General features: G+C 53.6%; 2 protein-coding genes across 4 annotated transcripts; both read left to right on the top strand.

Moving 5' to 3' along the window:
• Nucleotides 1–219: 219 nt before the first annotated feature.
• mysm1 (Myb-like, SWIRM and MPN domains 1) lies at nucleotides 220–5,860 on the top strand. 3 transcript variants are annotated; one of them, XM_037470100.2, is made up of 20 exons: nucleotides 220–357; nucleotides 557–629; nucleotides 947–1,017; nucleotides 1,392–1,466; nucleotides 1,551–1,629; nucleotides 1,711–1,809; nucleotides 1,962–2,358; nucleotides 2,431–2,665; nucleotides 2,738–2,868; nucleotides 2,946–3,049; nucleotides 3,121–3,198; nucleotides 3,429–3,511; nucleotides 3,580–3,634; nucleotides 3,713–3,763; nucleotides 3,854–3,928; nucleotides 4,147–4,335; nucleotides 4,411–4,543; nucleotides 4,666–4,771; nucleotides 4,929–4,986; nucleotides 5,075–5,860. In XM_037470100.2, exons 1-20 carry the CDS (start codon nucleotides 293–295, stop codon nucleotides 5,348–5,350), a joined length of 2,433 nt encoding a protein of 810 aa, XP_037325997.2. In that variant the 5' UTR covers nucleotides 220–292; the 3' UTR covers nucleotides 5,351–5,860. The 3 variants fall into 3 exon arrangements, with proteins under 3 accessions (XP_037325997.2, XP_062419451.1, XP_037325996.2); XM_062563467.1 differs by having other exon boundaries at nucleotides 1,962–2,662; XM_037470099.2 differs by having other exon boundaries at nucleotides 1,962–2,665.
• A 113-nt stretch (nucleotides 5,861–5,973) lies between these two features.
• Nucleotides 5,974–9,158, top strand: oma1 (OMA1 zinc metallopeptidase). The gene is given in 9 exon segments (XM_037470102.2): nucleotides 5,974–6,451; nucleotides 6,453–6,512; nucleotides 6,775–7,003; nucleotides 7,160–7,333; nucleotides 7,438–7,545; nucleotides 7,980–8,108; nucleotides 8,180–8,254; nucleotides 8,444–8,593; nucleotides 8,712–9,158. Coding segments are annotated over 9 exon segments (1,401 nt in total). The 5' UTR covers nucleotides 5,974–6,209; the 3' UTR covers nucleotides 8,946–9,158.
• The last annotated feature ends 3,651 nt before the right edge of the window (nucleotides 9,159–12,809 follow it).

Raw genomic sequence — 12,809 nt, 5'->3', positions numbered from 1 at the left:
AGAGTCTCGATGACGGTCTCCTCGTGTCCTTTAATTAAAACATCGTTACTTTTAATGCACAATGATGGACAATAAACAAGCTGCACTCTGCGGATACAGACAAGACGTTAAAGTTACATTTAAACATGAAGTTATGAATCTAAGCTCCAACAGACATCCTGTAGTAGTACTACAAGTAGTACTAGTAGTAGTATTAGTGGCCGTGAGGTCATCCCACCACCAGGTGTCACTGTGCGCGCAGCGCTGCTTCCTTCCGGTTCTCACTTCCGGTGTCTGTCCGTTGTTTACGTTCATGAGAAACATGGAGGACGAGGTGGACGTTGACATCGAGGGAGACGAGTTTGAGAACAATATCCGGTGAGAATGTTACTGGTTGTACATGTTCTGTGCTGGTGTGACGTTACTGGTTCTATAAGGACTGGACTGGAGGACTAACAGGGCTTACTGGGCCAGCCTTCTGTCCTGGTCTGGTTTAGTCCCACAAAGAGGCGCTACGTGTGTCCCCGTGTGTCCCTCGTAGACTGACAGCGTCTCTCGGGTCGTGTTTCTGTTCCAGAGACCCGGAAGTAGGAGTTCTGGCCCCGGAGCGGTTCATCCGGTCCGAGTGGACGAGCAGCGCGGCGATACTGGTGTGTGTCTCTGTCTTTCTGTGTCTCTGTCTTTCTGTGTCTCTGTCTTTCTGTGTCTCTGTCTTTCTGTGTCTCTGTCTTTCTGTGTCTCTGTCTTTCTGTGTCTCTGTCTTTCTGTGTCTCTGTCTTTCTGTGTCTCTGTCTTTCTGTGTCTCTGTCTTTCTGTGTCTCTGTCTTTCTGTGTCTCTGTCTTTCTGTGTCTCTGTCTTTCTGTGTCTCTGTCTTTCTGTGTCTCTGTCTTTCTGTGTCTCTGTCTTTCTGTGTCTGTGTCTTTCTGTGTCTCTGTGCTGATGACTCTGTCTCTGTCTGTTGTGTAGCCATGGCAACTGGACAGCTCCATCAGCTCGGAGGACAGGGAGGCGATCAAGACGATGCTGCTGGAGGAACAGTATCCCTTTTTACGGGCCCTCAAACGCACCACACACACACGCACACGCACACACGCACACGCACACACGCACGCACACACACACACGCGCGTTTGTATCTAGCGATCTTACGACACGTTTATTAAGGATTCTTATGACCCCACCTGTTCATGTTTTAAGGATATTTATATGAAGGTAAGCTAAGATGTGTATGTATGTATGCATATACAACGTTATATATAATATATATGGATTTTAATAAAGTAGCATAATAAGACCTTAAAATAAAGAGAAAGGACCAAAGGGAGAAATGTTGGAGAAATAAGTAGTATTTGTTTCTGCTTGGTTCAGCTTGTGTTTTCTGTATTAAATGTTTGGCTCCTGAAGCTCTCAGGTATTACCTCACAGGGGGGGGGACCCCCGACCACCTCTGGGAAAGTGAAGCAGACAACTGTCCCAAAGGGACAAAGTAAGTCAAACCGTTCATGGTTATTATTATTATTATTGTGGTGGTGTTTTCCTGCTCCTCACTCTGGTCTCCTCCGACCTTCAGATCTCCGACCAAGGCGCCGTCCTCCGGCTCCTCCACCCGATGGTCCCCCCAGGAGAAGGACTTGTTTGAGGAGGGGCTGGTGAGCCTCGTGGCGCCTGTTTCCAGGTGGTCATGTGACTCGTGGAGGACACTAACGACGCCGTGTGCTTCTGATCTGCAGGCTCAGTTCGGGCGGCGGTGGACTAAGATTTCCAAACTGGTGGGGAGCCGCTCCGCCTTCCAGGTGAAGAGCTACGCCCGACAGTTCTTCAAACGCCAGGTGAGACTTTGTCCTTGTGGGTCGCTGCAGGCTCCCCCTCCCTCCTTCCCTCCTTCCCTCCTTCCCTCCTTCCCTCCTTCCCTCCTTCCCTCCTTCCCTCCTTCCCTCCTTCCCTCCTTCCTTATCTGGGCCGCTTCCGTTTTCTTCTCCAGACTCCATCAGAGCCCAGAGGAGCAGCCCCCCCCGCAGGCGGTGTGCTGCAACTACACCCTCAGTCCACCTCCGCTCAGGCGTCCGCTCCGTCCAACGCCGTCCGCATCGAGACGCTCTCCGACGAGGAGGACGAGGAGGTGGACATCACCGACGACCCGAGCGAGGAGGGGGGCGTGAAGGCCGGGCTGCGGGAGCCGGTGGGGGGGGCGACGCCTGCCGACGCCCCGGAGGAGCCGGGTGCGACCGAGGCAAAGCACCGTCACACCTCGCTGCCTCCGCCCTCGTCCCCCCCCCCTCCCACGGAAACTGGGCCGGAGGACGAAGAGCCCCCCCCCCCCAGAAAAGCAGAGACCACAGCTCAGAGAGACTCGGAGGAGACGGCCCATGAGGACACACGTGAGACTCTGCTTCCACGACCCCTTCCAGCAGAAGCTCTTCTGAACTCTCATGGTCCACTTTGCTCCACAGCTGAGGAGACCGAGCAGAGTGCAGCTGATGGAGCAGAGGAGGAGGAGGACCAGGAGGAGGAGGAGGAGGAGGAGGAGGAGGAGGAACTACTCAAAGTGCCTGAGAAGGAAATGGAGATGGACATGGAGACCATTGCTGAAGAGGAGAAACAAGCTATCCCAGAGTTCTTTGAGGGACGACCATCCAAGACCCCTGAGAGATACCTTAAGATCCGGAACTACATCCTGGATCAGTGGTAAGACTCTGAAGTCTTCAGCACCCGTCTGCAGCTGCACGTCTGACCCTCTTGTTTGTGGGGGCTCTTCAGGTTGAGGATCAAGCCCAGGTACCTGAACAAGACCTCCGTCCGCCCGGGGCTGAAGAACTGCGGCGACGTGAACTGCATCGGGAGGATCCACACCTACCTGGAGCTGGTCGGGGCCATCAACTTCCACTGCGGTGACTGAGCTGCGTCGTGCTGCTCGATGGAGACGAGCCTCCAGAGGTCCATAACCCGCCTGTCTCCTCTCTGGCAGAGCAAGCCGTCTACAACCGGCCCGGCCCGGTGGACCGGTCCAAGCACAGGGAGGGCAGGGACGTGATGGAGGCCTACCAGCTGGCCCAGAGACTGCAGAGCATGGTAGGTGCCCCCCCCCCCCCCCATCCCCCTCAGGTGAAGACACCCTCCAGCTAACAGGCTGCTCCTTTCAGCGGACCAGGAAGCGCCGCGTTCGGGACACCTGGGGGAACTGGTGCGACTCCAGAGACCTGGAGGGACAGACGTACGAGGTGTGGACAGATTATGACTCATGCAGCAGATTATTGGTGCTGAGCTGACATGAACGTGTCCTCTGGTCTTGTGTCCTCTGGTCTTGGGTCCTCTGGTCTTGTGTCCTCTGGTCTTGGGTCCTCTGGTCTTGGGTCCTCTGGTCTTGTGTCCTCTGGTCTTGGGTCCTCTGGTCTTGGGTCCTCTGGTCTTGTGTCCTCTGGTCTTGTGTCCTCTGGTCTTGGGTCCTCAGCATCTGAGTGCTGAGGAACTCGCCCTGCGGAGAGAAGAGCGGAAGAGGAACCCGAAACCCTGCAAGATGTCCCGGCTCAGAGGGTGAGCACCAAGGATTCATGTGCTCATAATGTACTGTATGTGTAACTGACCCCCCCCCTCCCCTTCAGGTCCTTTGACCCCTTCCAGCTGATCCCCTGCAGGTGCTTTGGGGAGGACGTGCAGGTCAGTTTGTCTCTTCAGTCCTCAGCAAACCTTCATTGGTTTTATGGAGGACTAAACGGCTCCTCTGCTCTCCTGCAGGAACCCTTCCAGGTCATCGTGTGTGCAGAGACTCTTCTCATCATGGACATGGTGGGACTCATTGATGATCTCAACATCTTCACTCCACTAACGTGTCCTTTACTGTGTCCTAATGATGTTTAATCCATGCTGTGATGTCAGCACGCCCACGTGTCCCGCTGTGAGGTCATCGGCCTGCTGGGTGGAGCCTATGATGAAGAGAAGAGAGTGCTGAAGGTAGAGGACATGTCCTCATCTGATGTCTTCTTTTATCTCATCTTATCTAACTGTGTCTGTGTGTGTCCCTGTGTGTGTGTCCCTGTGTTTGTCTCTCTGCATGTGTCTCCCTGTGTATCTGTGTGTGTCCCTGTGTGTGTCCCTGTGTCCCTGTGTGTGTCCCTGTGTGTGTCCCTGTGTGTGTGTCCCTGTGTGTGTGTCCCTGTGTGTGCGATCAGATCCGTGCAGCCGAGCCCTGTAACAGTGTGAGTACGGGTCTGCAGTGTGAGATGGACCCGGTGTCCCAGACGCAGGCCCATGACCTGCTGTCCTCTCTGGGCCTCTGCGTGGTCGGCTGGTACCACTCACACCCGTCCTTCCACCCCAACCCGTCGGTCCGGGACATCAACACGCAGGACCAGTTCCAGGTGAGGTCATACCTGTTGGTTCATTCGTCTCATAGTGCAGCTCCAACGATGTGATCATGTGACGCTTCGTTTCAGAGCTACTTCTCTCGAGGCGGAGCTCCGTTCATCGGGATGATCGTGAGCCCCTACGACCCGGCTAGCCCCTCCCCCCACTCCCAGACCACCTGTCTGCAGGTGAGGGGGAGCCAGGAGCCTTCAGGCCCCCAGAGTAGGTTCAAAACACACACACACACACACACAGGCTTTGAACCCAGCCGACGATGTATCAGTGATGTCATCGCTCAGTGGCACAGTTTGTTATACTCTGTCTCTCTCTGCCCCCCCCTTAAGAGCTGCCCTACAGATTTGACTTCCTGTCCTCCCAGGACATCCCCGACTGGGAGCAGACCCTGAGGCGAGCTCGCTGGATCATCCATCGGTACCATCAGGCCGCCGGGTGAGAAGCTGCTTCAATGTCCTCAGATCACTTTTCCTTTTATGTTAAATGTTTGTGTTGCTTCAACACTTTTAATCAACTTCCCTTTTAGTTTGTATTACATTACAAACACATGTTTAGGTGAATGAGGTCAAACTGTCCTCTTCTCCTCCCGTAGGAGGGTCCAGATGGACGGATTGTTCCGGAGGGACTCGCACCTCACCTGTCTGGAGAAGGTCCGTCTCCCCCCCCCCCCCTCCCCCCTCCTCGCTGTCCTCTCCTGTCGCCTCTCATTGTCTCATCTCACTCGTCCCCTCCCCTCAGATGCTGTCGTCCCTGGCCCGGTACCTGGAGCCCCTGCCGGACGAGGAGGGCGACTCCTTCCTCACCGAGATCCAGGCGAGCTTCCAGGCCCACTTCATGGCGCCGCAGGACGCCATCGGACCGGCCCACTCCGAGGAGTTCTCCTTTGATGGGCTGGTGGGGGAGGAGGGAGGAGAGGGGGGGGGAGACGGCTCCGGTCCAGACTCTTCAGACGCGAGCAGCGCAGTCTTACATCTGGGCTCCGTGTTGTCGACTGAATACGACTATTTACTGTGAAGGGACCAGGACGAGGTGTCAGTGTTACATTTCATTCTTTTGTTGCTTTAATCACAAACAAGAAAGAGCGTTTTGTTATTGGAGGGAAAATTATTTTTCCTTCTCAGTTAAACAGGATAATGAAATAGATTTATATATTTTGTTATGTTTGTGTATTGATTTGGTCTTATTTTGGTTCCAATGCTTTCAAATACTGTTTTTTACCAAAATATCTACAAATAAAGTCAGACCTTGCTTAGCAATGCATTTATTTTTGTTTAATTGCCCACCTGTATAATATTCATATTCAATGTGTTTTATAAGCTCCTGTATAATATGTTTATGATAATAAAGTTGTAGGTAAAACACTCAAAACCAAAACAACAAGCATGTCCCCTTGAAACTTGTTTTAAAAATGCCATTTTTATCCCAAATCCATGAATCATGTTCTTAAAGGAAATGAGCAGCAGTGAAATGAGTAACAGTATTTTAATGATGATGATTCTGCACCCGGAACCTTCGTCGCGGAGTTGTTTCTAGGGGAAACAAAAGGGAGGCGAAACTACGACAGCACAGGCGTCTTAAGTTCAGACGGTGCGTGTCACGGGGAACTAAAACGTGTTTCACTCGACGTGTTAAGAGACTGTGAAATAAATGTTTGAATCTCTTGCAAACATTTGAGTTTTCCCGCCGCGTACAGCGGAAATGGGCTAATTGTGGTTAGCTTCCACCGGCTAGCGATGACTTTGGATCGCAGGGGGCACTTCTGGATGTTGGCGGTTATTTTAATATTATTATTTGTGTTATTTGTACACTAACACGATGCCCCAGAACACGCCGCCCTGTGTGTGTCTCTAGTTGTTAAACACTTGGTTCTACGATGGTTCTTCTCGTTGTTTTGAGGAGCTTCTCTTCTCTGTGCGCACATCGGACGCGCAACTTCCGCTTCTGGTGTGCACCTGCGGGACGTCCCGAACCGAACTTCCTCCGGGTTCCCCCCCGCACAGCAACGCGCGGGGTCCTATCACGGTTCCGTCCTCCGTCGCTGCCCGGCGATGAGAGGGTCCGGGTACGGGGGGGTCACCCGTTCCACACCTCGGCCCCGCTGCGCGCCCTGCCCGCCCCCCCTCCTCTGGATGCTGCTCAAACCCGCGCAGAAGCTCGCCGCCATCATCCTGGGCAGGTACGCGCTCCGTCACGTGTGTACGCGCACTTTGTTTCATGTCTGTATTCCCAGACGCGCACGCGCCTTAGTAACCTGCCACGCGTGACGTAATGTGACGTGTGACCCCCCCTCGGAGAGTTGTTGTTAATATGTGTGTGTTGTGTGCAGATTTGATGCTTCCCCTCTGAGCTTTTAGCATAAATACTTCCAGACATGAACGATGATGTAAAGCGTTCATTCATTCCGCTCCCCCCCCCCCCCCCCCCCCCCCTTTGCACAGGAGCATCAGGAAGTGGTGGGCGGCCCTGCCGACTGACCGGCGCCAGCTGGCCCGCCAGTGGGTCCACCGACGCCGCTGGCATCTGGCGGCAGGGGTCAGCGTTGCCATGGTGATCGTGGGCCTCCTCCTTCTGACCCACCTGGACGAGTCCCCGGTGACGGGACGGACCCGTCTCCTGGTCTTCAGCAGGGAGACGCACATGGAGCTTGCAGCTTGGACATCAGAGTCGGTGTGTGTGTGTGTGTGTGTGTGTGTGTGTGTGTGTGTGTGTGTGTGTGTGTGTGTGTGTGTGTGTTGTTATAGATAAAGAGGGTCAGCTTAATGACATGTGGATGAATACAGGGAGGAGTTATTGAATGAATGTGTGTGTGTGTGTGTCCTGCAGTACATGCAGGAGTTTGCGGAGCTGCTGGTTCCGGTCAGCGACCCCCGTCACCAGGTGGTGGAGCGGGTGGTGCAGCACCTGGCCCAGAGGAACGAGGACGTCCCGGAGGTGTCGGCGGTGAGCTGGAGCGTCCACGTGGTGCAGAGTCCGTCCGTCAACGCCTTCATCCTGCCGGTGAGGGGAGCCTGTTGGTCACATGATGCTCTCTCTGGGTCTTGTTGGGTCACGTGTTGGGTCACGTGGTCCTCTCACATGCTCCCCCCCCCCCCCCTCTGCAGAATGGGGAGGTGTTCATCTTCACAGGGATGCTGGAGGCTGTGGCGGATGTCCACCAGCTCACCGTGGTGCTGGGACACGAGATGGCTCACGCCGTGCTGGGACACTCGGTGAGTACGTGCCCCCCCCCACCTTGCACCCTGATGACATCACTGTAGGTTTCATCAGTGTTCAGCCTGTCGCTGTCATAAAAAGGAAGATCTTCATCCATTGGCTCTCGTCGTGACCTTGATGTTGTCCCCTGTGTCTTTACTCTTTAAGCCCCGCCCACACGATGAGTCAATAGAAACAAACTTTAGTCCTTCAAAAAGGAGCCAGGTGTCCTCCAGCAGGTGGTCCAATGAATATGCATGTGGAGCTCCTTTAGGGACGTCTAAGCTGACTGTTCACCCCCCCGTCAGCTGCTGGTGAAGACGACCTCTGACCCTCTTTATTCTTCCAATGACTTTATTTTTCTACTTTGTCTGGTTCTTTGGCTTTAATAACATTTTAGAATCAAGTTCCTCTCAGATCAATAACCTTTCTTTACCCCCCCCCCCTCCAGGCAGAGCAGGCCAGCCTGTCTCACGTCGTGGACCTCCTGTCCCTGGTCCTTCTGACAGCCATCTGGGCCCTGTGTCCCCGGGACAGCCTGGCTCTGCTGGGACACTGGGCTCAGGAGAAGCTGTCCCAGGTGAACATCTCCTTCTTCAACACGACGTCCCAGCAGCAGCTCTGAGTATTTACTCGTCTCTCCCTCCCCAGGTGATGTTCAGTCGTCCCTTCAGCAGGAAACTGGAGGCTGAGGCCGACATGGTCGGACTGCAGTTAGCTGCAAAGGTATCTTCCTCCTCCTCCTCCTCCTCACTGTTGTTCCTAAACGCTCCGATCGCCTGATTGCAAACAGGAAGTGGCACCTTGCAGAGATGGTCAGATAAGCGCTGCGTCGCCCTGCTTTGTGTTGATGGGCTTCAGTTCCACGTCCTGCCAACAGGGGGCACTGCAGGCCAACTGTGTGTGTCTCCCCAGGCGTGTGCAGATGTGCGAGCGGGACCCGTCTTCTGGCAGCAGATGGAGATCAGAGAGCAGCTCATGGGCGAGTCCTCCGTCCCCGAGTGGCTGTCCACCCACCCGTCCCACAAGAACCGCTTCACACAGCTGGACCGCCTCCTGCCGCAGGTACACTGTGTGTGTGTGTGTGTTTGGGGGGGGGGCTCACTTTGTCCCTCCTGTGGTTCATGATGTCATCGGGTTACCTCTAGTCGATGACGTCACGTGCTTGGCTCCTCCCCCTCAGGCCCTGGCGTTGAGGGACAGCTGCTCCTGTCCGTCTCTTCCTGCCAGCGACCCGCGCGCCGTCTTCTCCCAGAGTGTGCGCGTGCTGCTGGACGCCGCCAAGCAGGGGGAGGGAGGAGGTCCACAGGGGGCCCCGAAGCCCCCCCCCACCGCGCCGCCCCCCCACACTGGAGGTGCAATCGGGGCATTGAAAGCCCCATTGGGAGCTTCACAGTCAGCCGTAGCACGTCCCTGAGGGGGGGTCAGCTGACACAGTTTTTAAATCCTCATTTTTTAACAAGGCGAGTGAGAAAATGTTGGAGGAGAAGGTGGGGGGGTGTGGGGGGGAGGGGGGGGGCATGGCTCATGTCTCGTGTGTGTGTTGAAAAACGGTTCCTTATCTGTGCGAAAGGATTCCTGTTCTGTTGGAGATAAACTGGACACGATGGGGGGGCTACATGAACATGACCCCCCCCCCCCCCAAATGATCATGGAATAATGTTTTTTGACTCAGTTTGCAACAATAAACCTCTCAGAAGAAATTGAGACGCATGTTGTTAATTATTGATGCTGAGCTGACATCTCGGGGTCACATGACATCACACCGCCTCGCTTCCTGGACCCTCCATTCGCCGCATCCACAGTTCCCCCTTGGGGGGTTGGGGGGGGGGGGCAGACATCCTACCTTTAGCCCTGTGAAACACACACACTAAACAATGAAGGGAACTGGACAGAAATAGAAGACAGGTGGCAGCGTGGGGACGACCAGGAGACTCGTCTCTTCTGTCTTCAGGGCAACGTCTCACGCTCCATCACAGCGTCCCCGTCCGCTCGCATGCGCCGCCTCCGCCCAGCTGCGTGCACGCCGCCGTGTTTGTCTTCTGTTTGTGTGTCTCCGCCCACTTCTGAGACCTCTGACCAACCGCTCGCAGGCATTCCAGACGAAGGGGAGGACCAACGCATCTGCTGAGTGGGAGGCTGGACGTCGTCCCAGAATGCAGTGCGTCTGACCTCCCTGTGGAGGCTCCAAGTGGCCCCTCCACGGCTCCATTTACACACACACACACACACACACTGTCTGTGTTAAAAAAAGTTCCCCCCTGCATTAATTATGTGTCTGAAATGAATATTTTACTTTTAATCGCTGCTGCAGCATCTGCTGGAGTTACCCGGGCAACTAAAGACGCCTGGGAGTTACTTGGGGGGGGGGGGGGGGGGGGTGTTAAAACTGTGGATGACCTCTGTACCGCCGGGTCCTTCCTGTGACAGACAGCGGTCCAGAGGAGTATTTAGTGCTTAATATCGTAACACTTAACGCTGGAGAGAGCTTTCCCTCTTTGAGTCTTAACTCACCTCGAGGCTCACAGCTTCTATTTCAACACGATTCAAATCCAGATCTGCTCGCTCCGCTCTATTCTCCCCCCCCCCACACTTTATTGTAAAATCATTTAATAAACTTCTTCTGGGGGGTCAAGCGGCGTCGCATCGGCCTCTGCTGTGTGTCTCATGAGGAGGATTCACAGGAAGCATAAAAGGAGGCGGTTTCCACGGCGACGTCACTGACGACGTATTCACAGAAGTGAAGATTGTCTCCAACTCTGGACCCCCCCCCCCCCAGGTGTGTGCGCGTGCATACGTGTGTGTGTGTGTGTCGTCTCTTTGGCCTACTTACCGTGTTGTAAGTAGCACACTGAGCTGCGTCTCGTCCCCGTGGACAGGCTGAATAATTGAGTGTTGCTGAGGTCGGTAATAATGTGTGTGTGTGTGTGTGTGTGCGTGTGTGTGTGGGGGGGGGCGGCTGTTAATAAACTCCTTCAGTTGGAATGTGCCACACATCGGGTCGACGTGATGGACACGGCCAGCTGTATTCTGTTGGTGTTACAGGGGGTGGGGGGGTCGAGGTCGTGGTGATTCCTGTTGATCTGCTGTGTGTGATGTCATTGATGATTACAAACATGGCGCCATCGCTACCAGTCAATGTTGTTTTGATCAGATCCAAAGTCCAAAAAGAAACAAACAAACAAAGGGACCCCCCCCCCTGCTGGCTCCTAGTGACTGACAAAGACCTTCTTGGCAGAGGTCCTCTGTGCTCATTAATGCTCCAAGTGACTGAGGACTGAAGCTCTTATCAACACCACCAGGCCTGGTCTGCTGCACACACACACACACACACACACACACACACACACACACACACACACACACACATGGGCCCCTCCTCATGTTTCAGGGATGTTTGTGTTGTTGATGATGCTCTTCATAGATGGATGTTGTGCTTATTGAAGATAAAACATGCAACCGGACAGACGGGTGCCTGATTCTAAGCGGCCGTGTGGTGCAGCAAAGCTCAGTGGGGGGGGGCCGTGGACCGGATGTCCTCAGGGGGGGGGGTTCAGATCTAATCTCTTGATTGCTTGACCCCAGAAACACTTCCTGAGGATTCGTATTTCACAGCTGAGGCTCGTTCACAGCTACGCTACCGCTAGCACGGCTAGTCAGAGGCTGCATTAAGGCAGAGACCTCTGTGATGTCACAGCTTAAACTCCGCCCATTTGATCCCTGGCCATTGTGTGTGTGTGTGTGTGTGTGTGTGTGTGTGTGTGTGTGTGTGTGTGCATGTGTGTGTGTGTGCGTGTGTTCCTTTTGTCTGGGCACCGCGGTGAGAAGCATCGGTTTAATTTGGCTTATAATTGAATTTGGCCCGAGGACTCGCTGCAGTCTTCTGAGGGATGGCAGTGGATGAGAAGAAGTAGCAGAGGAGGAGGAGGAGGAGGAGGAGGACAGGAGCCGACCTGGCAGAGGAGGTGGAGGGAGGAGGCAGTCATCTGAGACTATGAGGACCGGCTGCACATCAGGTCAATATAAAATATGAATATTGCAGCAGCCTCCATCACGAGTGTCTCTTCTCTGGATCAAGTGAGAAAGACAGACAGACATGAAGACATGGGGGGGGGGCTCTGATTGGCTTTGTTTCTTGCAGTGCATCATCAATCCAGACAAATACCCACAATCCTCCTCTCATCACGAGATGTCTGTAGATGTGGATGAGCAGCTTGTTAGAGACTCACAGTCTGATATCCTGATATTAAATGATGATGTCATGGGGAATGTCATAAAGTGGTCGGTGCAATGAAAACACTGCTGTTTATTCTGATCAAGTCTTCAGAGTTCAGAAGAAGACTTGAAACTAAAGACTCGGACCATAAACCCAGATGATTCTATAAGTCATGGAGCTGAAGGTCATGAACGTGCAGGTGAGCGGGTTCTGTTCAGCAGGCGTCTATCGTGTCAGAATAGAGTTGACTTACTGTTAATTACTGTTAATGTTTAGCTACATTAAGGTTTAACATCAGGGAGTGTGTGTGCGTGCGTGTGTGTGTGTGTGTGTGCGTGTGTGTGTGATTGTATTGATTGACGTCAATGATAAAAAAGGCTTTGGATCAGTAGACGTATGAAGAGCCTCTGATTGTGATGTGAATGATAAACATTAAGAGCAGATAACGTTTTAATTGTTTATACTTTTGTTGTAAATAACTGGTGAACAAGTTGTGGAGGGGGGGGGGGTCACTAACAGTTTGTAGCCCCCTTTAGCTTGGACTCGCCCTACATGTCACACGTCACCTCCACATTGACCTTGTAATTAGCACACAACCTTTAACGAGCCCGAATCGGGCAAATGTTACGGCAACACACACAACCAGACACACACACACACACGTGGGTGTGGGTGTTAAAAGCGTCATACCATAAATGTCATCTGACTAATGCTCCGTGCTCTTTGCAGACAGTGGGGGGTTGAGGGGGGGGGGCAAAGATCAGCCCGTCACTATGTGTCGTCGTCTTGAGTATGTGAGCAGATCCTGATCCTGACTGAGGGCTCTTGAGGGAACATCTTCTCTCCTCTTGTTGCTATCGGCAACGTATCCATCGTATAATATTACTGAGAGTCATTTCCTCATAGACGTCTATGGGAGCAGAGGAGTCGCCCCCTGCTGGTCACTACACAGAAGTAGAGTCATTTCCTCATAGACGTCTATGGGAGCAGAGGAGTCGCCCCCTGCTGGTCACTACACAGAAGTAGAGTCATTTCCTCATAGACGTCTATGGGAGCAGAGGAGTC

This window comes from Pungitius pungitius, chromosome 7 (assembly GCF_949316345.1).
Source record: "Pungitius pungitius chromosome 7, fPunPun2.1, whole genome shotgun sequence".
Classification (NCBI taxonomy): Eukaryota; Metazoa; Chordata; class Actinopteri; order Perciformes; family Gasterosteidae; genus Pungitius; species Pungitius pungitius.
The sequence above is the reverse complement of the archived record's forward strand: the minus strand, read 5'-3'. Positions and strand labels throughout refer to the sequence as shown.